Below are 25,161 nucleotides of genomic sequence, written 5' to 3' on the forward strand. Positions count from 1 at the left end.
ACTTAGATAGAAAAAAAAGTTTGTTTTGTCAATCAACATATTAAAATGAATGAAATTAACTGCAAAACAACCAAAACGTCATTCACGTTTCCCATTTCCGGATATTGAGGCAAATTGGAAAATGAAAACGAGACTGTCCACTACCATTTGGCAGAAGAAAGACACTTCTACTTGTACGTATAGATAAATATGGGTATAAGTACATATATTAAATGTATTAATTATCTGGTATTATCCATAATATTGGGCAACGAAACGTCTGACGCGCTAAGCCATAATAATTAATTAATGTCAGTATATAATATAATATATAATTTTTTCTGACCGATAATGTGATATATTATATAAATATATTTATAGTTAAATTAACTTTTATAGGATAGAAAATATATAAATGTTATAGTTGAGGGCTCGATATACACGTTTTGGAAATTGGTATTATCGCGATAACCGATAAGTTTAAATGATAATAATAATATATAAAAGCTTACATTCCGTCTCTTAATTGGCGGTCGTTTCTCCTGTTAATAATTTTCGATAATCCCTCAACAACCCCCCTCCAGCCTCTGCCGAGCCCTTGCAAATGGCTGGATCTTCCGAGACAAATAGAAAGGAAGGGAACGTGCCCGTCGAGCATGAATGTCCGCTGAATCTTCTTTTTCACGATATATGGGTAAGGATTGCCACTAAGGTTGCATCGAATTCGATTCATGATCTGTTCAACATGCAGGCGAGTTGCAAGGTTTTTCTGGATGCAGCGAGTTCCGAAGCTGTGTACCAACATGCGACGGTGCGGGTTATACCGTTAATGTCCTTTTTATTTTACCTTGACCGGCCGGAAAGGAGGTTCCTCGATCGCTGCGTTGAAGCAGAAAATGCTAATGCTATACTCCGATAGCGGTTGACAGAGTATTTCTGGATTGCCCGCCGTGGCATTGGGATAGAACTGCTTTCTAAGGCCTCGACGGAGGGCATCGTCGAAGCAGGCTACCTGTCTGCTGTGTTGCTACTGTGTGATCACGAGAACCAAGAAGAAGTGCACAGGGGTGTTGAAATGTTAGAGTCTATCCTCACTTCTGGAGAGGTCAAAAGGTGCAGGGAGTTCTTCGCGGACAATTTCTGGGAGCGATAGGTTGACAAGAGACCATCGGATCCGAGACATGTCGTGGCTTGTCGGTCCACCACTTGCACTACCCGCGGCACCATGGCTTGTGTGAATGATGTGTCCCGTGTCTTGTGTGTGCACTGCCTGGCGGATTACGAGTTCAGGGTTTTCCTTGAGATGTTTAGATTTTAGTGAACGTGGTTGTTTATCACTCTTATCAATCTGCACCCGAATGAACTATTGTGGGGTTATCTTTATGCAATCTGCCAAAACAGTGGCGAGCAACTGGCAATTTGTTAACAATCTATTTCACATTGTTGTTCACGCATTATTACATAGCTTCATCCGGAACGAGAAAAAAAAAACCAGAGAAAATTCAAATGCTGCAGAAATTAAATATAATTAATAAAATCGAGTTTTATGTAGGGATTACAGAACATCAAAAGAATGGCTAAAGAAACAAAGCAAATAAAGATTTGGAACATAGAAGCCATAGGTCATATACCCCCGACATGGTCTCCATTCTGCCCAGCGGGCTCCTGATAGTTAGAGTCGTGTTCCGTTACCGGAGCTTGACCATACAATTGGCGGGCCAATAACCCTAGCTTGATCTCCACAACCTCGAGCCTGCCTTCCATTTCACGCCACGGTGCCATTTTTTGTTGTTACCTTTGACGAAGATCGGCAATTTTCGCCTTCAATTCGTTTGCTTTGTCATCCAGTTCGTGAATGGTCGTTTGATGCTGTTCCAGCTCCATGCGCAACTTCTTTTGCAACTGACAACCTTCCTCTAGTTCATGCTTCCTTATACTCGCCCTGAACTTCGTGGTGATTATCTCCATCCTCGCCTGCCTTAGTTCTTCTTGTGTCATTTGAAGACTATCCCTCAAAAACCTCATCCTCCATTGGAGGGTGTCGATTAGATCTGCAGTCGGAAGTTCCGCGAGGTCGTCGGGACTAACGGCGTGGTCGTTGAGGGATTTGTGTTACATTTTCTCAGATGAAGACGGGGAGGTCTACTAGACGATGAAGGCCCTTAAAGCAATAATTTTTCTCTCGGCAGAGAGGTTAGAGAAGAAGGTACGGATTATAAGAACTGACGAATGGTTATGACTTATGACGGACTTACTTGTGCATTAATATACATTTTTTAATCAAAATTTTAGTTACGAATAAATAAATTAATACATTTTAATGTGTTTAATTAATGTACGTCTGCTATTCCTTGAAAAACGAAGATAATAATGCCCCTGGCGGTTTTATCGGTAAACGAAGAAAAAACCTAGGGAAACGTGTGCTGCACTGATTGCGCAGAATTTGCAATAAATGCAAAACTTGACAATGTGACGTTAGAATAGACATGAAGGGCAGAAGGGTTATGGACTGCTATGAATAATGTGGTAGACGGGACTGACGGTGAGTTTATACAAAAACGATTAATTGTAGAGGCAATGGGGAATCACCGAATGGGAGGTCAATAATAGGGAAAATTGTTTTTTTATAAATAAATTTTTAATACAAAACACAAAACACATAAATAAAATGATAGCAACACGACTCACATAATAGAAAAACCCTTACATAATACATATATTAGATAGGATAACCAAAAAAATTATGGTGAACCCAATCCTATCCTATCAGTCAAAGAGGTGGACAAACATGATCAAATCATAGTCTGCCCGACAATGCACGCACAGAAGATGAGCAGCACCTCCATCACCGTCGTTACGTGCCACCCTCTTCTATAGCGTTGATGGTGGTAAATAGCACCCATATTTCCACGGCTTGGACATGCATACGAAGAATAAACTAGATTCTCTGTGTTTAGCATTGGCACGCAACGCAGGTGTGTCCACGTCCCTTGGATAACGCCACGGAACACCAATTTGTAGGTTGTTAGGGCACCGGCCGCCTCAAGCCCACGAAATGTTTCCAAGCCCTTGTTCTTTGCCTCGGTGTCATCACGTAGCATCAACATCATTAACACTATGTACCAGGCGGCCGAATGGCCGTGGGCTGCGACAACGTGCATCATTTCCATCCCAGCAAAACGACACCCGCCGAGGAAAAGGTCAGACACAGCAGACCGAAACAGAACTTCCAGGTGCCCGCTCTGCCTGCATTGCGCTAAGAAGTCCCTCCGCCCTTGGTGCATCGAACTGAAACTCCACCATCGTTGGTCAAAAATTGGAATCGAGACGCATCGGTATACGAAATCCTCATCTCCTGAATTGCGTGCAGCGGTGCACGACATCCTGAGACTGCACAAGTCCCTGACGGATTGTGCTTCGATCCTCGCGGTAATTAAAGTCCAAATATTGTGGGGAAGGTTGGCGGTTCCTGTCGGACGCTCCATTTCCTATCCTTATGTTGAGTGCCTGATGCAATAGTTGAATGTGCAGTTATGTATAAGGAGGGGACAACACAAATGCTCCAAGTAGTTATGTCAATGGCTGTTGTTTACGGTGTCTTTATAGCCACCCGGTGCCGTTTGCGATGGTATCCCATCAGTTATGTACCGTGCCTCTACACCAACTCAGCCACACTCACATCGATTAGGGAGCGTGCCGATTCAGTTTCCCGTCGCCTCACACACGGCTTCCTTAGCAAACACGTCCCTTGTATTCAGATTATTTTTTATTTTTGATTTTTTTTAAATTTCCGGTCAATAACTTTCTTTTTCACTTCCGTTTTTTCCATTTTGTCGCTTAAGGTTTCCCATTTTTTTTTGCTCTTTTTGTGTTGTAGTATCCGGTCAATATATATATAATAAGTATCGGTTTAACCAAGACACGGTTTGCCTGTTATTTGTTGGGATTTATAAACGAGTAATCGGGTAGATAATATAAATCGCTGTCAAATATTTACATCATGGATATATAAAAAACATAGCATTAATTACACGATAAACAATATAATATTTAATTATACGTCAATACTAAACGCAATATGCATGACAATCCTAAACCCTAGGAATGTCTATGTATCGTTCCACCTCATAGTCGGCACGACAGCAGATGCACCGAATATGATCGGCGCCTCTGACACCATGGACGGAGCCCCGCTCTGCCGGCCTTCGGCGGTAGTCATACAGAAGACCCATGTGGCCTCGAGTCAAGCATCTGGTCAAGTTACAGACCGTGTGTTCTTCTCCCTTTTTCGGCATTTAGACTTCATCCGGCCAAGAAATTGTGAGGACCGTGAAGCAACTCGAGTAACATGCGGGGAGTAAGCCACCCGCTTCAAGCGTGCGAAATAGTTCCAAACCTTTTTTATGGCCTCGCTGTCGTCCCTTCGGATGAGCAACTCCATTGAAAGTGCATACTTGGTAGCATCCAACCCATTGCTTGCTGCATTCTACACATTTCCCATCCGATGGCATGGTTACGTCGTATGTAGAGCTCCCACAGTGCCTCCCGAAACAGAAGCTCTGGGTGACCAATCTCAAAACACCTCTCAAAAAATCTTCGCCTACCGGGTCTCGTATCTACCACCAATTCATCTCATGCGGGGGTAGTATGACAACCATCCTGAGCACAGTCTCCTCGTCGCCTACATCGCGCGCAACGCAACACGCCATACGGAACCTGCACAGGTCCTCAATGGAGTTTTTCGCGACTTTAATGGCTATGGCTAACCAAACGTCATGGGGTAGTTCGACGGCGGTAGACAAACACTCCATTGTAACTTTTCGTTGGACGAGGGCCTGGCAGTGTATATGCTTAAGACGGTGTTATCCAGTGGTGTTGAGAATACGCCTGCTAGTATATTTATGGTTTAACTGTGCCCTTTGGAATCTAGTTCCCTCAGCCATAACCGTCGCATCTTATCCTCGGTGAAATCCATTTTTATTTTTTTCAAAGAAAAAAGGCTTCTATGCACTTGCATTGCAAATATAAATAACATTATTAATTGAGGGCATGTATTAGATTTGTCTTTACTCGCTGGTGTGTATTTCGTCGATGGCTAGGAAGGTTAAAATAAAATCCTCTAAATAAAATATATTTTAACTAATCATCATCGCATTCATATATATATATATATATATATATATATATATATATATATAATTAAGGAAAATCAGTCTTGGAAATTGCAACAGATGTCCATGCACGAAAGACGAAACATAAAGGGAAAGGCCGTAAACATACAAAGTCCTAATTTGTGAGTAAGACAAACTTGAATTGCCACACATGCTCGCAGTGTACCCAAATAAAAACTAAAGAAAGAAGCAACCTAATACTAACTTGGGGGGCCATTAGCGTCATAGCTGGTTGAACCATGTATCCTATGCAGTACAAGGCGGTTGACTTAGATGTTTTTCTTTTATTTCATCCTCCATAACTCTGCCTTGCTCAACACACGCTCCCTGAGTTTGTTGAATGGTGTGCTCGTCAGGTTCACCGCAGTTGTTGCCCTCATCTCGTTCTCCTGTAACTATAAAATGGTCAACACTCGGGTTTAATGTGCCCGTATAATATAATAGCCATAATCTACTTTTTTTTATTTGAGCGTACTTGATGATTCGGATTTTCTATCTGTAAAGAAATTCACAAATATATCCTCATTGTAAGTATAGTTTCTAAACTAACAATAATCCTTTCGTACAAAAACTTGTTTATCACTAAAGCAAACCCAATAAATTTATAACCGAAGTATTTAAACCTCGGGTCGTCTCTCAAGGAATTGCTGGGAAGTATGATTTATTATTGGTTATGGAAAAGTATCTTTTTAGGTTTTTGAAATAGGGAACAAGGAAATAAATTGGAAAAAAAGTAAATTAATAATCATGAAAACGCTTGCAAGGTATAAGAATTGGAAATCCCATCCTAGTTATCCTTATCAATTGTGATGAGAATTGTTTATTGCTCCCACTTAGTTAACCCTTACTAAATAAAGGAAAGTCAAGTGGACTAATCAATGGGATTCCTCAAGTCCTAGTCAACTCCTAAGGAAAGACTAGCTTTAGAGGGATCCAAATCAATCAGCAAATTCTAATTTTCAATCAACAAAGGAGTTTGATAACTCAAGTGTCACCAATTACTCAACCAAAGCCAAGGGGGAGAAATCTAAATTAAATTAAAAGCATCAATAACATGAATTTGAAGAAAGCAATCTTAATTCTGAAATATCTCAAATTGTATTAAATAGAAAATCAAATTAAACATAAGAATTCATAAACCAAATTGGAAAAATAAACAACTAAAGTAATAGAATAATTAAAAGTAGAAGAGAAACTAAATTAAAAGAACATTGAACCTGAAATTGAGAAGAAGAATCAAACCTAAAACTAAGAGAAATCCTAAATCCTAAAACCTAAGAGAGAGGAGAGAGCCTCTCTCTCTCTAGAAACTACATCTAAAAACCTAAAATTGTAAATTATGAAATTTGTGTCAATGAATGAATGCATTCCTCCACTTTATAGCCTCTAATCTGTATTTTGTGGGCTGAAAACTGGGTCAAAAACCGCCCAGAAATCACCCCCAGTGATTTCTGATACGTCCAGCACGCGGCAAAATCACGCGTATGCGTCGTCTACGCGTACGCGTGGATTGAATTTTCTCTAGGTCACGCGTACGCGTGATCCACGCGTGCGCATCACCTATCTTCAAGGCAGCTATGGCAAATTATATATCTTTGCAAAGTCCTGGACGTTAGCTTTCCAATGCAACTAAAACCGCCTCATTTGGACCTCTGTAGCTCAAGTTATGGTCGATTTAGTAGCAAGAGATTAGGCTGGATAGCTTTAGCAGTTCCTTCAGTTTCTTGTATTCCTTCCACTTTTGCATGCTTCCTTTCCATCCTACAAACCATTCCTGCCCTATAAACCCTGAAATCACTTAACACACATATCAAGGCATTGAATGGTAATAAGAGAGGATTAAAATTAGTGAAATTGAAGCCAAAGAAGTATATTTTCAATCATAGCACAAGGTTAGGAAGGAAAATATAAAACATGCAATTACATGAATAAATGTGAGAATAGTGGATAAAATCCACTCAATTAAGCACAAGATGTACCACGAAATAGTGGTGCATCAAATCTCCCCACACTTAAACATTAGCATGTCCTCATGCTAAGCCCAAGAGAAACTATAAGAGTGAAGAGGAATGGTAAAAAGTATGAGATGCAACCTATCTATATGAATGCAACTACATGCAAATTGTTTCTACCTACTTGGTTAAAAGTAAACAAATATTTTAAGAAAAAATATGAACTGGATTTTACTAATTCAAATCACAAAATAAAGTACAAGTGAACTTGCAGAAGAAAATAGCTCATGAAAGCTGAGAACAAGGAATCGAGCATCGAACCCTCACTGGAAGTGTATGCACTCTAATCGTTCAGATGTTTAAGGTTCCATCTCTCAATTCTCTACTAACCTTGCTTTCTAAGGCTTGCTCTTCTTCTACCAATCAACAGAAATTTAATGCACAAATACACATATCAAGAGGTCTTTTAAGGGTTGTAATAGGGTTAGAGTCAAGGTAGGATTGTATTTGGTCAAGTTGACTAAAATCTGAATCCTTAATTAACTTAAACTTTCCACATAATTTAAGACAGTCCATGTAATCATAATATAAAATCTAACTACCCATTTACTATGTTTACCACATATTCATGCATCTGATTTTGAGTACAGTACATATGCATTGCTATCGTTTACTTTGGGGCATTTTGTCCCCTTTTTATTGTTTGATCTTTTTCTTTTCTTTTTCTCCTTTATTTTATATTTTTTTTCTTTTTTTTCTTTTTTTTCTCAATGCATATGATTAAATTATTGAATGCATGAACATGTCCTAAACATTTCTTTCACATTTTCATAAAGATATATAACACCCAATTCTTAAACCAAATGTTTTCAAATTCAACTTCCCCACACTTAAATCATGAACACTCTCACTAGTCTAAGCTAACCAAGGATTCAAATTAAGGACATTATTGTTTTTCGCTTAGAGTTACTGATGAGCTAAAGTAAAGAATAAATGGGGTATAATAGGCTCAACATTGGTTTGCAAAGTATAATGAAAGGGTAAGGCCATATGGGTATGTAAGCTCAGTGAAACAAAGGCCTCAATCATATAAGTGCATGCATACATCAAACAAATGGAAATATAGAATTAAGCAAGACAAAGATCACAATTTTTAAAGAGAAAAACACACACCAAAACTAAAATATTGGTTGATAAAATGCAACCAATCAAATAGGCTCAAAATCTTACTAGGTTTTGTGTGTTCGAGCTCTAAACCATGTTCCAAAATAAAATTCTTCAAGCAAGTTTATCAAAAATTTTAAATCAAATTAGTGAAATGTTATAAAAAGTTTCTTGAAAAAGAAAATATTACTTTAACCAAGTGGTGGTAAAATATGCACAAAATCAAACAAATATGCAATCAAACATGCAAATGCAACAATGAACTAACAAAGAAAATAAAACATTGGTGTTGAGAGGAAAATAACTAACCCACGGAAGTCGGTATCGACCTTTCCACACTTAAATATTGAACCGTCCTCGGTGCATGCTAAGATGTGCAAGTGGACGGGCTGCTACAACTGATGCTTTTCTCCAAAGATTGTGCAGATGGACTTGTCTGTTGCCCCATTGAGAAGCTTTCCCTTTCCCTTCTCGGTGGCAATCCTGAAAGGAGAGGATAAAGGAGAAAAGTAACCCAAAAACAAAGATAGAAAACAAAGAAAATATGGGTGGGTGAATGCTAATTAATGAGGGTCTCAACTACATGGTAGCTACAACATGCAAGTGAGAAAATAGTAAAAGCAAATGGCATATCAAATAGTGCAAAAACTGCAACAATGGGGAGAGATAATGGGTAATGAAAGACAATATAAATTCATGTCAATGCAAAAGGAGTACAATTATCATAAAAGATTAGTATTGACTTAAATAATATTACCCAACAGTTAAGAACAAGTCACGAAGCACCAAAATAATACCAGAGAAGATACAACAGTTGAATAAGAACAATTAACACCAACGGAAAAATAATAGACTTAGAAAAGAAAATAAAATCATGAACAAAGTTAAAATGCAATGAATCAAAGTATACAAATACAATAAGGAAAATAGAAAGAAAGAGAATAAGGATAAGAAGGTTAAAGAAATGAAGATGAAGAAAGTAAGGGAGGAAGAAAGAATAAGAAAAGATAGAAGAAAGAAGAAAGAATGATAATACAAAGATAAGTAGGATTGGAGGGTGGGAGATTTAAAATCAGGCGCTGAGGTGGTTTAGCTGTGCGTCACTTGCGACGCGTACGCGTACATCACGCGTATGCGTGGATCGCACTATTTTCAAGCGATGCGTACGCGTGACAAGGGTTGTGCAATTGGCGCGGAGGCAGCCTCGCGCACGCACGACTCTCTGTTTAATACACACACTTGTCAAAATTTTGAGGTGACGCGTGCGCGTCAGTGACGCGCACGCGTGAATGGCTTGAATTGGAAAAATGATGCGTATGCATGATAGCGCTTGTGCTTCCAGTACAATTCCAGCCCCACACCATCATAACTCTCTGGCCATACACCCATTTACGCCGATTTGTAGGGTCACGTGTACGCGTGGGTGACGCGCACGCGTGGAGGGCTGATTTTGCAAGGGATGCATACGCGTCAGGGACGCGTACGCCTAGGTGTGTTTGTGCCTAAAGCACGCCTCCAGCCATGCTCCCGCGTAACTCTCTGTTTCATTCTTCTTTGTTTTGCATGCACTTATGACGCGTACGCGTCAGCGACGCTTATGCGTCGTGTGCGAATTTTTTTTTCTTATGCAGTATGCAGAATGCAGATGACTATGCAGAAATTATGAATGAACACGAATGAAAATAAAATAAAATAAAACTAAGAACAAAAAAGAAAGAATATACTATGGTGGGTTGTCTCCCACCTAGCACTTTTAGTTAAAGGCCTTAAGTTGGTCATTTGGTGAATCCCTTGTTATGGTGGCTTGTGCTTGAACTCATCCAGGAATCCCCACCAATGTTTGTAATTCCAATGGCCTCCGAGATCCCAAACTAGGCATAAAGAGCCTTCAAGCAAGATTAAGCAAGTGACAAGGCCCCGAGAGTGTTGATTGCTAGACTGAATTTCGGGGTCCCAAACCTTGCTTTTGCACCCGTCTTCTTGTTGACCATCTTTGTTCCAACCAGGTGTAAGCAATCCGAATTCTCACTGAGGCATCCAAACAGCTTCCTAGACCCATACAATTTAGTATTCTTCCAACCATGATAATTCATCCGCGAGCTTCCTACCACAATGAACCTAGGATTGTGTTGCCAACCACTGACCATCTCCCTCTTACTCTTATAGCCACAAAGAGCTCTAAGTTGCCCATCCATCTCAAGCAAAGTATATTCAAGTGGGCTAATTAAGGTTAGAGATGAGAGATTAACCCACTTGAATGAAGGGATGGATGGTAATGGCTTTGGGGGAGAAGTCTCCAACAACCTTGGCAAGGTGATCTCCAGCTCCATTCCCTTGGACTCCTCTTTGACAACTTCCACCTCTTTGCAAGCTTCTTCAATATCAACCTCTTCCTCTTGGTAGTTTTCTTCCAATTCGATCTCTTCTTCATTGTTCACCAAGGGTATGGGAGGTTGTGCTTCTTCTTCTTTAATCTCCATGTCAAGTCCAATGGGAGAGGATTCAAATGTAGATAAGAATTCATCAATGATTGAATCCATCTCTTGATCATCCCCTTCAAAGTCTTCAACCATGATATGCCTTGGAGGTTGTACACCCTCCTCAACATCAAATTCAAACTCCTTAGAAGGGGGCTCTATGACTGGACTTTCCCATGGACGTTCCGCATCTCCTAAGTCTTCGACCACTTCTTCCTCTTCAATAATTCCGGCTTCCTCCACTTGTTCCAGTACAAAGTCATGCTCCTTACTATCCACCGAAGTTTCTAGTGTCTCTTTTATGCTACGTTCTTCATTAGATTCTCCATATGAATCCATGGGGGTTCCTTGAGTGCCCGAACGTCGAGATGCTAATTGATTTATCGCTTGCTCCAGTTGATGAAGGGTTGCATGAAATTGATCCACTGTTTCCGTGAGACGATCCTATGATTCTTGTTGTGCTCGTCTATCATAAGTAGGATCACAGTGCTCTTTGATTGATGGATATAGACATGGTGTATATGGAGGTAGTGGTTCTTGGGAGTAATTGGGATGGAATTGGGGTGGCTCTATTTATGATTCATACGGTTCATATGGTGGTTGGTATGGTGGATAAGGGTTGGGATCATATGGAGGTGAATGGTGTAAAGGGGCTTGTGAGTATGGTGGTTCAAAGGTATGTTGGGGAGGTAGTTCATAAGCATATGGTGGGGCTTGTTGGTAACTAAAAGGGGGTCCACCATATTCATCATCTTGGTACGCTCCCTGGAATAGCTCTTGACCATAGTAATTTGGTGGAGGTGGTTTGTCACGAAAGGGTCTACCATAACTGTTGTCTTGGTATGCATCACAGAATGGTTGTTGGTTATAGCGCATTAGAGGGGGTTGTTACCAAGAGGGTTGATCAAATCCTTATGGCTCCTCCCATCTTTGATTCTTCCAACCTTGATGCCTGTTCTCATTATAGCTTCCATTCCTTACAACAACATTGGAACCAAACTTAAAGCCAGATGGGTGAGAATTCATAGTAGCTAAAGAAAATAAAAACTAAAACAAATAAAAATTAATGAAAATAAACTCCTAAAACTAGAAACACTAACAAAGAAACGAAAAAGCAAATATTTACAATAACTAATAATAAGGCACACATTTGCAATTCTCCGGCAACGGCGCCATTTTGATGATTTGGAATTTCTATCGGTAAAGAAATTCACAAATATATCCTCGTTGTAAGTATAGTTTCTAAACTAACAATAATCCTTTCGTACAAAAACTTGTTTGTCACTAAAGCAAACCCAATAAATTTATAACCAAAGTATTTAAACCTCGGGTCGTCTCTCAAGGAATTGCAGGGAAGTATGATTTATTATTGGTTATGGAAAAGTATCTTTTCAGGTTTTTGAAATAGGGAACAAGGAAATAAATTGGCAAGAAAGTAAATTAATAATCATGAAAACCCTTGCAAGGTATAAGAACTGGAAATCCCATCCTAGTTATCCTTATCAATTGTGATGAGAATTGTTTATTGCTCCCACTTAGTTAACCCTTACTAAATAAAGGAAATTCAAGTGGACTAATCAATGGGATTCCTCAAGTCCTAATCAACTCCTAAGGAAAGACTAGCTTTAGAGAGATCCAAATCAATCAGCAAATTCCAATTTTCAATCAACAAAGGAGTTTGATAACTCAAATGTCACCAATTACTCAACCAAAGCCAAGGGGGAGAAATCTAAATTAAACTAAAAGCATCAATAACGTGAATTTGAAGAAAGCAATCTTAATTCTGAAATATCTCAAATTGTATTAAATAGAAAATCAAATTAAACATAAGAATTCATAAACCAAATTGGAAAAATAAACAACTAAAGTAATAGAATAATTAAAAGTAGAAGAGAAACTAAATTAAAGGAACATTGAACCTAAAATTGAGAAGAAGAATCAAACCTAAAACTAAGAGAAATCCTAAATCCTAAAACCTAAGAGAGAGGAGAGAGCCTCTCTCTAGAAACTACATCTAAAAACCTAAGATTGTGAATTATGAAAGTTGTGTCAATAAACGAATGCATTCCTCCACTTTATAGCCTCTAATCTGTATTTTCTGGGCTGAAAACTGAGTCAAAAATAGCCCAAAAATTGCCCCCAACGATTTCTGATACGTCCAGCACACGGCAAAGTCACGCGTACGCGTCGTCCACGCGTACGTATGGATTGAATTTTCTCCAGGTCACGCGTACGCGTGATCCACGCGTGCACATCACCTATCTTCAGGGAAGCTATGGCAAATTATATATATTTGGAAACTACGGATGTTAGCTTTCCAACGCAACTGAAACCGCCTCATTTGGACCTCTGTAGCTTAAGTTATGGTCGATTTAGTAGCAAGAGGTTAGGCTTGACAGCTTTAGCAGTTCCTTTAGTTTCTTGTATTCCTTCTAATTTTGCATGCTTCCTTTCCATCCTCCAAACCATTCCTGTCCTATAAACTCTGAAATCACTTAAGACACATATCAAGGCATTGAATGGTAATAAGAGAGTATTAAAATTAGTGAAATTGAAGCCAAAGAAGCATGTTTTCAATCATAGCACAAGGTTAGAAAGAAAAATGTAAAACATGCAATTACATGAATAAATGTGAGAATAGTAGATAAAATCCACTCAATTAAGCACAAGATGTACCACGAAATAGTGGTGCATCAGTACTTACAATCCCGTCCATGATCGGGTTGAAGTTGTCCCCCATGTTGAGCTACCCAATGACCCATATCCCAGAGTTCATGTTGAATGTTGTTCGGATGAATAGACAGTAACCGTCAGTACGTATTATGGATAACCCGTGAAATGCTTAGATGTCATACATGCATGTTTTACTGGGTGATAACGTACCTCTGCCCACAATTTGGTATCCCTATGGGGCTCCTTATCGGGAAATCTCCGAAGTTGCATGGTAAGTTCATTAAGTGCTTCTCGTATACTGCCTGTGTCATGTCGTATAAGACCCTTGCCTACACGAACCGTGAAACATAAGTTAGAACGCTTTTATGCACGTCGTGTTGCATGGTATGCCAAATTAAAGTAAAGACTACAATTAAAATTGTTGCATGGTATGCCAAATTTAAAGTAAAGACTACAATCAAAATTGTCTGGTAACCGTTTTCCGGATCCGGTCTTTCTGGTGCGGTGTCTCGAACTGGTTCGGCGATGAATCAATGTTGTAAATTGCCCGGTCTTTGAAAGACACGAGCATCAAAAACCAGTGGCCCAACACGTCCAGCATGGGGACATAAATCTGCACAAAATAAACACGTATAGTTAATACACTGAAGAAACTTGTTCGTGGTTTGGGTTTCAATTAACAAATAGTTCTCCATCAACAGACAAGTTCAAGGAATCTGGATGGCATCATCCATTTCTCCATGTAACGATTGAGCATTAGCTCTGTCGTCTCCCCGTTCAAAATATCATCCTACAAAGACAACGTTGACGAATAAAATAAGTTCTGTTCTATATATATCCGAGCGCCAACGACTATCAATGATCGTTAATGGCACAATGATTCATTTCGAGTACCAACATCAGACAGAGTTAAGTTACCAAGACAGACGGCGGAAGGCACCAGTACGAGGGGGACGTGGCAAGGATCTCAGCACTAGTCATTGTCATGGCAACCATATGGATGATCTGGTAACAAGGAACAGCAAACAAAAATCTGATGATGTCTCGCGATACCCTATATGTGTTTTTCCTCGTCAAAACAAGCCTAAACAAGTGCCATACATTGTCGTCAACGTCATTTCCCGGTAGTAAGCTATGTAAATCAACTCTGTCCGCCGACTTGACTCCAATACGAACAAGTTCCTCGCTACAGTAGGAGGAAAGTGTTAAGGCGTTAAAATAACCATGATAGGCAGGTTTAAACACACAGAAGCTCAAGTTTTACCATGGATCAAGATTCCCGTCGAACACATACGCGAATAAGGCCGACTGTCGGTTGTTGAAGTCCATGGCAGAAGTGATCTTTAATCTCATCTACGACACAGGTTTGTCTAACGTCAGTCGGTAGTCGCATTTGGGGTTAAACTAACTAACCGATTATTTACCTTCTTGCTCGTTGAATGGGTAGACTTTCCGCTGCTGGAGCCAGATCGCACAGATCTATCCGTTCCCTCACCAGAACTGGCCGATTGGCGATCCTTGTGGCCGATGGTGGTGTGCGAAACAACTTTCGCATGATGCTGTTGGTTCCTGTCAAGGGAGGAGTACTCTTTTCAGCCGAATCTGGGGCAACCGGAGTTCCACTTATGATGCCAGATGCAACTTTCATGGACTGTGGGGTTGACTGTTCATCCGTCTCCCCCATCGGAGTCCAACAACACGATGGTTTTTTCAGGGATTGCAGCAGCTGGGTTGTCAGTTTCCTTCTCGAGGTCCCTCTGTCAGAGTGTAAGCTAAACCTGTTTAGGATAAGGGACACCAACAAGACACGTTACATACATGGCCAAGGAGTAAATCCTAACCTGGACCTTTTCCATGAGGCCCCTCATCAAGTCCTTGACGATGAGACCGATCTTCGGAAACGACCAGTCCTCCTCCGGCTGGATCTGAGCACCTTTGACCATAGTAACATCCTCCGGCTGTGGAGCTTCGTCTGAGGTTTCGGAGGCAGCTTTGGGTCCACCGGGAAGCTACATATCAAGACAAAAGGGTTCCAACAAATCAGTTATTTGTTGAAAGAATGTGTGAAGTACACCTGAGCAGAAGATTTACCTCAGATGCTTACAGAGGCTACGACTGCTCAACTGTATCTGCATTGTGGACCTCTTCGCATATGTCCCTGCATGTACCCTGTACGTGGTTGTTAATGGGAATATTCGTCTACCATGCATACGCAACGTACTTGGTGCACGAAATCGTGATCGTTCATTCCTTGATAACGGTGCCAAAAACTTAATACGCACGTTCATAATCTTAGTTCTTTTTCATAACTTCGCACAACTAACCAGCAAGTGCACTGGGTCATCCAAGTAATAAACCTTACGTGAGTAAGAGTCGATCCCACAGAAATTGTCGGCTTGAAGCAAGCTATGGTCACCTTGTAAATCTCAGTCAGGCAGATTCAAATGGTTATAGAGTTTTAATAATTAAAAGATAAATAAACGTAAAATAAAGATAGAGATACTTATATAATTCATTAGTGAGAATTTTAGATAAGCGTATGGAGATGCTTTGTTCCTTCTGAATCTCTGATTTTCTACTGCCTTCATCCAATCCTTCATACTCCATTCCATGGCAAGCTGTATGTTGGGCATCACCGTTGTCAATGGCTACATCCCGTCCTCTCAGTGAAAATGGTCCAAATGCGCTGTCACCGCACGGCTAATCATCTGTCGGTTCTCAATCATGCTAGAATAGAATTCAGTAATCCTTTTGCGTCTGTCGCTATGCCCAGCACTCGCGAGTTTGAAGCTCATCACAGCCATCCCTTCCCAGATCCTACTCGGAATACCACAGACAAGGTTTAGACTTTCCAGATCTCAAGAATGGCCGCCAATAATTCTAGCCTATACCACAAAGACTCTGCTCATAGATCAGGAGGCTAAGAGATATGCATTCAAGCTTGTTTTCATGTAGAACGGAAGTGTTTGTCAGGCACGCGTTCATAGGTGAGAATGGTGATGAGCGTCACATAATCATCACATTCATCATGTTCTTGTGTGCGAATGAATATCTTAGAGAAGAAATAGGCTTGAGTTGAACAGAAAAATAATAGTACTTTGCATTAATTCATGAGGAACAGCAGAGCTCCATACCCTAATCTATGGTGTGTAGAAACTCCACCGTTGAAAATACATAAGTGATAATAGTGTTCATTGGCTTCGGCCCCAGAGAGGGAACCAGAATAACCAAGACCCTAAAGGTGGTCAAAAGACTGATCCCTGATCAAGGATGATCAAAAGATATAAAATAAATCACTAAAAGTAGTTTTTATACTAAACTAGTAGCTAGGGTTACGTAAGATAAGTAAATGATGTAGAAATCCACTTCCGGGCCCACTTGGTGTGTGCTTGGACTGAGCATTGAGCTTTCATATGTAGAGACTCTTTTTGGAGTTAAACGCCAGTTTGTAACTTGTTTCTGACGTTTAACTCTGCTTTGCAACTTATTTCTAGCGTTTAACGCCAGAATAGGGCAGAAAGCTGGCGTTAAACGCCAATTTGTGTCGTATAAACTCGGGCAAAGTATAGACTATTATATATTGCTGGAAAGCCCTGGATTGGGAGCGCACCAATTGGGTTTCTGTAGCTTCAGAAAATCTATTTCGAGTGCAGGGAGGTCAGAATCCAACAGCATCTACAGTCCTTCTTCAGCCTCTGAATCAGATTTTTGCTTAAGTCCCTCAATTTCAGCCAGAAAATACCTGAAATCACAGAAAAACACACAAACTCATAGTAAAGTCCAGAAATGTGATTTTGATTTAAAAACTAACAAAAATATACTAAAAACTAACTAAATCATACTAAAAACTATGTAAAAATAATGCCAAAAAGCGTATAAATTATCCGCTCATCACAACACCAAACTTAAATTGTTGCTTGTCCCCAAGCAACTGAAAATTAAATAGGATAAAAAGAAGAGAATATACTATAAATCCCAAAATATCAATGAAACTTAGCTCCAATCAGATGAGCGGGACTAGTAGCTTTTTGCCTCTAAACAGTTTTGCATCTCACTTTATCCTTTGAAATTCAGAATGATTGTCATCTATAGGAACTCAGAATTTAGATAGTGTTATTGATTCTCCTAGTTCAGTATGTTGATTCTTGAACACAGCTACTTTATGAGTCTTGGCCGTGGCCTTAAGCACTTTGTTTTCCAGTATTACCACCGGATACATAAATGCCACAGACACATAACTGGGTGAACCTTTTCAGATTGTGACTCAGCTTTGCTAAAGTCCCCAATTAGAGGTGTCCAGGGTTCTTAAGCACACTCTGTTTTTGCTTTGGACCTTGACTTTAACCGCTCAGTCTCAAGCTTTTCACTTGACACCTTCAGGCCACAAGAACATGGTTAGGGACAGCTTGGTTTAGCCGCTTAGGCGAGGATTTTATTCCTTTGGGTCCTCCTATCCATTAATGCTCAAAGCCTTGGATCCTTTTTTATTACCCTTGCCTTTTGGTTTTAAGGGCTATTGGCTTTTTGCTCTTGCCTTTTGGTTTAAAGAGCTCTTGGCTTTTTCTGCTTGCTTTTTCTTTTTCATTCTTTTTTTTCGCCATTTTTTTTCGCAAGCTTTGTATTCACTGCTTTTTCTTGCTTCAAGAATCAATTTTATGATTTTTCATATTATCAAATAACATTTCTCCTTTTTCATCATTCTTTCAAGAACCAACAAATTTAACATTCATAAACAACAAATTCAAAAGACATATGCACTGTTCAAGCATTCATTCAGAAAGCAAAAAGTATTGTCACCACATCAAAATAATTAAACTAATTTCAAGGATGAATTCGAAATTATGTACTTCTTGTTCTTTTGTAATTAAAATATTTTTCATTTAAGAGAGGTGATGGATTCATAGGACATTCATAGCTTTAAGACATAGACACTTAAACACTAATGATCATATAGTAAAGACACAAACATAAATAAAACATAAGGCTCAAAAATTGAAAAACAGGAAAATAAGAACAAGGAGATTAAGGAACGGGTCCATCTTAGTGACGGTGGCGTCTTCCTCTTCTTGAAGAACCAATGGTGCTCTTGAGCTCCTCTATGTCTCTTCCTTGCCTTTGTTGCTTCATCCCTAGTGATTTTGGTGCTCCTATCCTTAGTTGCTCCCAATAGTTGTGTGGAGGAAAATGTATCCCTTGAGGTATCTCAGGGATTTCTTGGTGAGGGAATTCCTCATGCTCTTGTTGAGATCCATGAGTGGGCTCTCTTGTTGTGCAGTCAAATGCTCTACTACTGAGCTATGGACCCTTGAGATGAATCTCTCCATCTCCCATGACTCGAAGGTGGAAGCTTTTGTCTTCCCTTTCCTCTTTCTAGAGGTTTCTCCGGCCTTAGGTGCCATAAATAGTTTTGGAAAAACAAAAAGCAATGCTTTTACCACACCAAACTTAAAAGGTTTGCTCGTCCTCAAGCAAAAGAAGAAAGAAAGTAGTAGAAGAAGAAGAAAATGGAGGAGATGGAGGGAGAGAGTGTATTCGGCCAAGAGTTGGGTTTGGGAGGGAAAAGAATTTGAATTTTGGAGGTAGGTGGGGTTTATGGAGAAGAGTAGATGGATGTGAGTGGTTAAGGGTATTTGGGGAAGAGGTATGGAGGTGATTGGTGAAGGGTATTTGGGGAAGAGAGTTATGAAAAGGTGTGAAGAGGAGAGAAGAAGAGGTGGGGTAGGTAGGGATCTTGTGGGGTCCACAGATCCAGAGGGGTCAAAGAATTAGCATCCATGCTCCATTTAGGCATGCAAACGCCCTTAGAATGCATGTCTAGCGTTAAACGCCAGCTGATGCCAGGGTATTTTGGCCAGTTTTACTGACCTTTTCTTTACTATTTTAGGGTAGTTTCATGCATTTTCTTAGTTAATAAGCAAGTCTTGGGTAGATAATCACTTACATCTTGATTCAAGCAAACATTATGAATTTCATGTGATTTTATGAGAATTATGCATGAATTGAATGACAAATTAGATAATGCATGTCTCATAACTTGGATTAGAGCTTTGATGCACTTTATTTGCTTGATTTCAGGACAAAGGAAGCAAGGAAGAGCCACGTTAGCAGCCACGTTAATCTAATTAACGTGACCTCTAACGTGGAATGGGAATAAACTTGCAACGTTAATGAGAAAAGTGATTGCCAATAACGCCTTCGAGACCATCATGGCCCACGTTAATTGTCACGTTAACGATAGTTAACGTGGAGAAAAAGGGAGCTCCAGCGTTAGTGGTAAAAGTGAACACCACTAACACTCCAAATTGGTAATTAGCCACGTTAAGAGTCACGTTAACTTAGTTAACGTGAACTCTAACGTGGAAAGGAAGACCATGCCAACGTTAGTGACACTCACCTTTGTCACTAACGTTGGACTAAGCCCAATTGACCACGTTAAGAGTCACGTTAACTACATTAACGTGAACTCTAACGTGGGAGGAGCAAGGAATCACCAACGTTAGTGACACTCACCTTTGTCACTAACATTGGACCAAGCCACTATGAGCCACGTTGGCCGCCATGTTAATTGCATTAACGTGGAAGCTAACGTGGAGGAAGAAATGATGAGCCAACGTTAGTGACACTGGAGATGGCTGTCACCACGATGTTAGTACCCACGTTAAGACAATTAACGTGAGGCACTAACGTGAGAAGGGGCGTTTGGAGCGTTAGTGACAAAGGTAAGTGTCACTAACGTTCTCGAGGTTAAGGCATGCCCACGTTAAGAGCCACGTTAGTTATACTAACAGGGACTCTAACGTGAGAAAAGAGGGGCTAAGAGCAATGTTATTGGCAAAGGTAAACACCAATAATGCTTGCGATGGACTAAGAGGCAACGTTAGTGGTCACGTTAGTGCCACTAACGTTGAAGTTAACGTGAACCATCTTGGGCTAGGAACGTTAGTGAAAAAGGTGATCGTCACTAACGTTCTCGAACCCACATTTTCACTTAACGTTAACGCCACTAACGTCCTAGCTAAAGTCCATGCCTACTTCACACTTTCTCTGCAAGTAAAGCTGAGCCCACTAAAGATTCCAAACTGCTTCAAACTCAAGATCCAAAGGCCCATATCCAAAGACTTGAAGAGCCAACTAGAAGATCAGAAGAGTAGTATATATAGGAGTAGCTTTTGTAGAACTACTCTCTGTATAATTTTACTTTCTCTGCAACTTCTAGTTTTACTTTCAGAATGTATTCTCCATCTTTGCTTTCCATTTCCAGAGCTATGAACAACTAAACCCCTTTCATTGGGTTAGGGAGCTCTGTTGTAATTTGATGGATCAATAATAGTTTTTATTATTCTTCTTCTTTCTTTTCTCTTGATTTTACTAGAAAGCTTTCAATCTTCATCCAATTGGGTAGTTGTCTTGGAAAAGAAGATATTCATACTTGGATCTCTTCGGAACCTTGGAAGTGGAATGAAGAGATCATGCTAGAAATGCTTTCTCATGTTGGACCAAATTGGGGTTTGGATGGATATAGTGACATATAATCCTACCAACACTTTGATTTGGGAATACATGTGGTATAATCAGTGACCACTCTTCATCTCTTCTCATGAGCAATTAGACCAAGAAATTGGCTATTGATCAAGATTTGAGAGATTGAATTACCAAGGAATTGGAATTCAACCACTTAAGATTGCCAAGGAGATCAATGAATGCATTGATTGAGGAACAGATGGAGATGAACTTGATCCAGAGAATACAACATCTCCTGAGCCCAATGAATCCCCCATTTCTGATCTTACCCATTCTCTTTACTTTCTGCCATTTACTTTTATGTTCATTTCCCCAAATCCCCATTTAAGATTCTGCAATTTACTTTCCGCCATTTATATTTTGCTCTTTAATTCCAGCATTTACACTTTCTGTTATTTACTTTCCCGCCATTTAATTTCCTGCAATTCTCAAATCAAATTCTACTTAGCTCAACTAGAACATTCCTCCAATTAAAGTTGCTTGACCAATCAATCCCTGTGGCCTGTGGGATTTGACCTCACTCTATTGTGACTTTTTACTTGACGACAATTCGGTATACTTGTCGAGGGAAAATTGTTGAGAGACAAGTTTTTGAGTATCAAGTTTATGGCGCCATTGCCGGGGATTGATTTTGTATCAACAATGATTAAATTGGTGGATAACTAGATTGAGCATTTTTCTTTTGTTTGATTTAAATTCTGTTTGAGTAATTTACTTTCTATTTTAGTTATTTCCTTCCCTTTACCCCTACCCGTTAGTGGTGTTCTCGTAGTTGTTACAATTTAGTTCACTAACCCATTAACTATTTGATATATTGTATCACTCATACTAACAGCATTTTTTTTAACAAAGAATACTCTCTATCTTCCTTTTGCTTTGGCCTTGTTGGTTGTAAGACAGGTAGAAGAAGCGGGGTTTTAACTTCCTTCGATTCCGAACCTGAGAGGACCTTCCTTATACTAAGGAGGGAAGCAAGAGGAAAGAGAAATGTTGGTTCTGAGGAAGAGGAAGAGTACTTTGAACCAGACATGGATTAGAATATGGAGAACCATCATGAAGAAGAGGCTCACAACCATGGCAGAGAAGGTCCAGCAAATCATGCTGGGCAAGAGGGAAGAGTTCTGGGATCTTACATCAATCCAAACCCAGGAAACTGTAGAAGTAGCATTCAAAAGCCAACCATACATGCCAATAACTTCGAACTAAAGCCACAGCTCATCACCCTTGTTCAGAACAACTGTTCATTCGGAGGAAGTGTCCAAGAAGACCCCAATCAACATCTAACCACATTCCTGAGGATATGTGATACTGTGAAGTCTAATGGTGTTCATCCCGACACCTATAGACTGCTTTTGTTTCCCTTCTCACTCAAGGACAAAGCATCCAAATGGCTAGAATCCTTCCCGAAGGAGAGTTTAACAACCTGGGAAGATGTGGTGAACAAATTCTTGGCGAGATTCTATCCTCCTCAATGGATCAACAGGTTGAGAGCTGAGGTACAGACCTTCAGGCAACAAGATGGTGAGACTCTATATGAAGCATGGGAGAGGTTTAAGGACTTGACAAGAAGGTGCCCACCAGATATGTTCAACGAATGGGTGCAGTTACACATCTTCTATGAGAGTCTTTCTTACGAATCAAAGAAGGCAGTAGACCACTCATCTGGGGGATCTCTGAACAAGAAGAAGACCATTGAAGAAGCCATAGATGTTATTGAGACTGTAGCCAAGAATGACTACTTCTATGCTTCTGAAAGAGGCAACACTAGAAAAGTAATGGAGCTAAATAATGTGGATGCACTACTGGCCCAAAACAAGCTGATTACCAAGTAGCTGGCTGACCTTACCAAAAAGATGGAGAGGAACCAAGTAGCAGCAATCACCACCTCATCAGCAACTCAAGAAGGAGTAAATGCAGAGGCAGGGGGTGATCAGGAACAAGCCAACTACATTGGAAACTCACCTAGGCAGACCCATGATCCATATTCCAAAACTTATAATACTGGTTGGAGGAACCACCTAAACTTTGGGTGGGGAAATCAATAAGATCAAGGCCAAGATCAGAGACGCCACAACCCCAATAACAATGCAGCCCACCAACATTCCACACAGAGATCATATCAGCACCTACCTAACAACACACCTCAACATCCACACCAAAGCCAAAATGGCCCTTCTCATCATCCAACTCCAACTCATCAACATCTGAAGATAGACTCTCAAGGATTGAGACTCTACTTGAACGTATATGCAAGGAAGTTCAAGACAGTAAAATGTTCCGGGAGGAAGAGCGCTCCAATATGCAGAATTAAGATGCTGCCATCAAAAAACTTGAGACACAAATTGGCTACCTATTCAAGCAAATTCCCAGCCATGACCTGTGCAGCAATATCGATCCAAACTCAAGAGAGGAATGTCAGGCTATCACCCTTAGAAGTGGGAAGGAATTAAAGGAAATTTTCAAGGATTCACAAGAGAAGAACTCAAATGAAAGGGAAAAGGAGCGAGATGAAGTCTAAATTCCCATTCCCAGTTCACAGCAAAAAGGAGAAATGCTAAAGCCAGACGTCCCAAAAGCTCCATACCCTCAGCAATTGAAGAAGAAGTGGGACGACAACCAGTTCTTAAGGTTTTTGGAAATCTTCAAGAAACTACAAATCAACATACCCTTTGCTGAAGTAATAGAGAAAATGCCGCTTTATGCCAAGTTCTTGAAGGAATTGATGACCAAAAAGAGAAGCTGGAAGAAAAATGAGACTGTGATACTAACCGAAGAATGTAGTGCCATCATTCAGCACAAGCTACCCCAGAAATTGAAGGATCCTGGGAGCTTCCAGATCCCTTGTATTATAGGGGAAATCACAGTGGAGAAGGCTCTATGTGACTTAGGAGCCAGCATAAATCTGATGTCAATAGCTATGATGAGAAAAATGAGGATTGAGGAGGCTAAGCCAACAAAAATGTCCCTACAACTGGCAGACCGATCGTTCAAGTTTCCTCATGGCATAGTCGAGGATTTGCTAGTGAAGGTAGGAGATTTTATCTTCCCAGCAGACTTTGTAGTGCTGGACATGAAAGAGGAAGCCAAGGCCTCCCTCCATCATCCTGGGAAGACCGTTCTTGGCCACTGCTGGAGCTATCATTGATGTCCAAAAAGGTGAACTCACCCTGAGATTACACAATGAGAAGATGACATTCAATGTATTCAAGGCCATGAGCTACTCATAAGAACTATTAGGAGAGTGTATGAGGTTAGATTCACTGGAAGATGCAGTACAAGAAATTTTTGAAGAAGAAGAACTTGAAGGGTTAACAGAAGAAGTATCAGCATCTAGCGAAGAGGCTGCAACAGTGGAGATTCATGTTCAGGGTGCACTAAAAGAGGAGGATGAAAGAAAAGAAGCACCCAAACTTGAACTCAAAGCACTGTCACCCACTCTCAAATATGCGTATTTAGGAGAGAATGAAAGTTACCCAATGATCATAAACTCAGCCCTCAGCCAAGATCAAGAGGATGAACTACTCCAAGTATTGCGAAAGCATAAGGATGCCATTGGATGGACCCTTGCTGACCTGAAGGAAATCAGTTCGGCCATATGCATGCACAAGATACTGTTGGAAGAGGATGCCAAACCATCCATTCAACCCCAAAGGAGGCTGAATCTAGTCATGAAGGAAGTGGTACAGAAAGAAGTCATGAAGTTATGGTAGGGAGGGGTAATTTACCCGATCTCATACAGCCCATGGGTCAGTCCCGTGCAAGTTATCCCAAAAAAAAGAGGAATCACTGTAGTCCCCAACGAGAAGAACGAACTGATCCCTACAAGGACCATCACAGGATGGCGGATGTGCATAGACTACAGAAAACTCAATGAAGCTACAAGAAAAGATCATTTCCCCCTTCCTTTCATGGATCAGATGCTGGAAAGACTTGCAGGACATGCATATTACTGTTTTCTCGATGGTTATTCAGGATATAACCAAATAGTGGTTGATTCGAGAGACCAAGAGAAAACCTTATTCACTTGCCCATGTGGAGTGTTTGCCTACAGGCGCATGCCATTTGGGCTATCTAATGCACCTGTAACCTTCCAACGCTGCATGCTCTCCGTTTTCTCAGATATGATAGAAAAATTCATTGAAGTCTTTATGGACGACTTTTCAGTATTCGAAGATTCCTTTCCTAATTGCCTAAATCACCTTTCCCTGGTATTAAAAAGATGTC

At 40.3% G+C, this 25,161-nt stretch overlaps 1 protein-coding gene and 1 non-coding gene across 2 annotated transcripts; both read right to left on the minus strand.

Annotated features, from left to right (window-relative positions):
- Nucleotides 1-2,771: 2,771 nt before the first annotated feature.
- On the minus strand, nucleotides 2,772-3,464 carry LOC107610974 (uncharacterized). Its single transcript, XM_016312947.1, has one exon. The coding sequence runs from the start codon at nucleotides 3,462-3,464 to the stop codon at nucleotides 2,772-2,774; it is 693 nt and encodes a 230-aa protein (XP_016168433.1).
- An 18,954-nt stretch (nucleotides 3,465-22,418) lies between these two features.
- LOC148574467 (small nucleolar RNA R71) lies at nucleotides 22,419-22,525 on the minus strand. Its single transcript, XR_015905752.1, has one exon. It is a non-coding gene; the product is annotated as a small nucleolar RNA R71 (small nucleolar RNA).
- Between the last annotated feature and the right edge of the window lie 2,636 nt (nucleotides 22,526-25,161).

The sequence above is a fragment of the Arachis ipaensis genome, chromosome B2 (genome assembly GCF_059453495.1).
Source record: "Arachis ipaensis isolate K30076 ecotype BB chromosome B2, ASM5945349v1, whole genome shotgun sequence".
Taxonomy (NCBI): Eukaryota; Viridiplantae; Streptophyta; class Magnoliopsida; order Fabales; family Fabaceae; genus Arachis; species Arachis ipaensis.

Excerpts from the sequence above, each read along its gene's own strand:
- LOC107610974 (XM_016312947.1), bottom strand. The coding sequence starts at position 3,464 with ATGGAGCGTCCGACAGGAACCGCCAACCTTCCCCACAATATTTGGACT.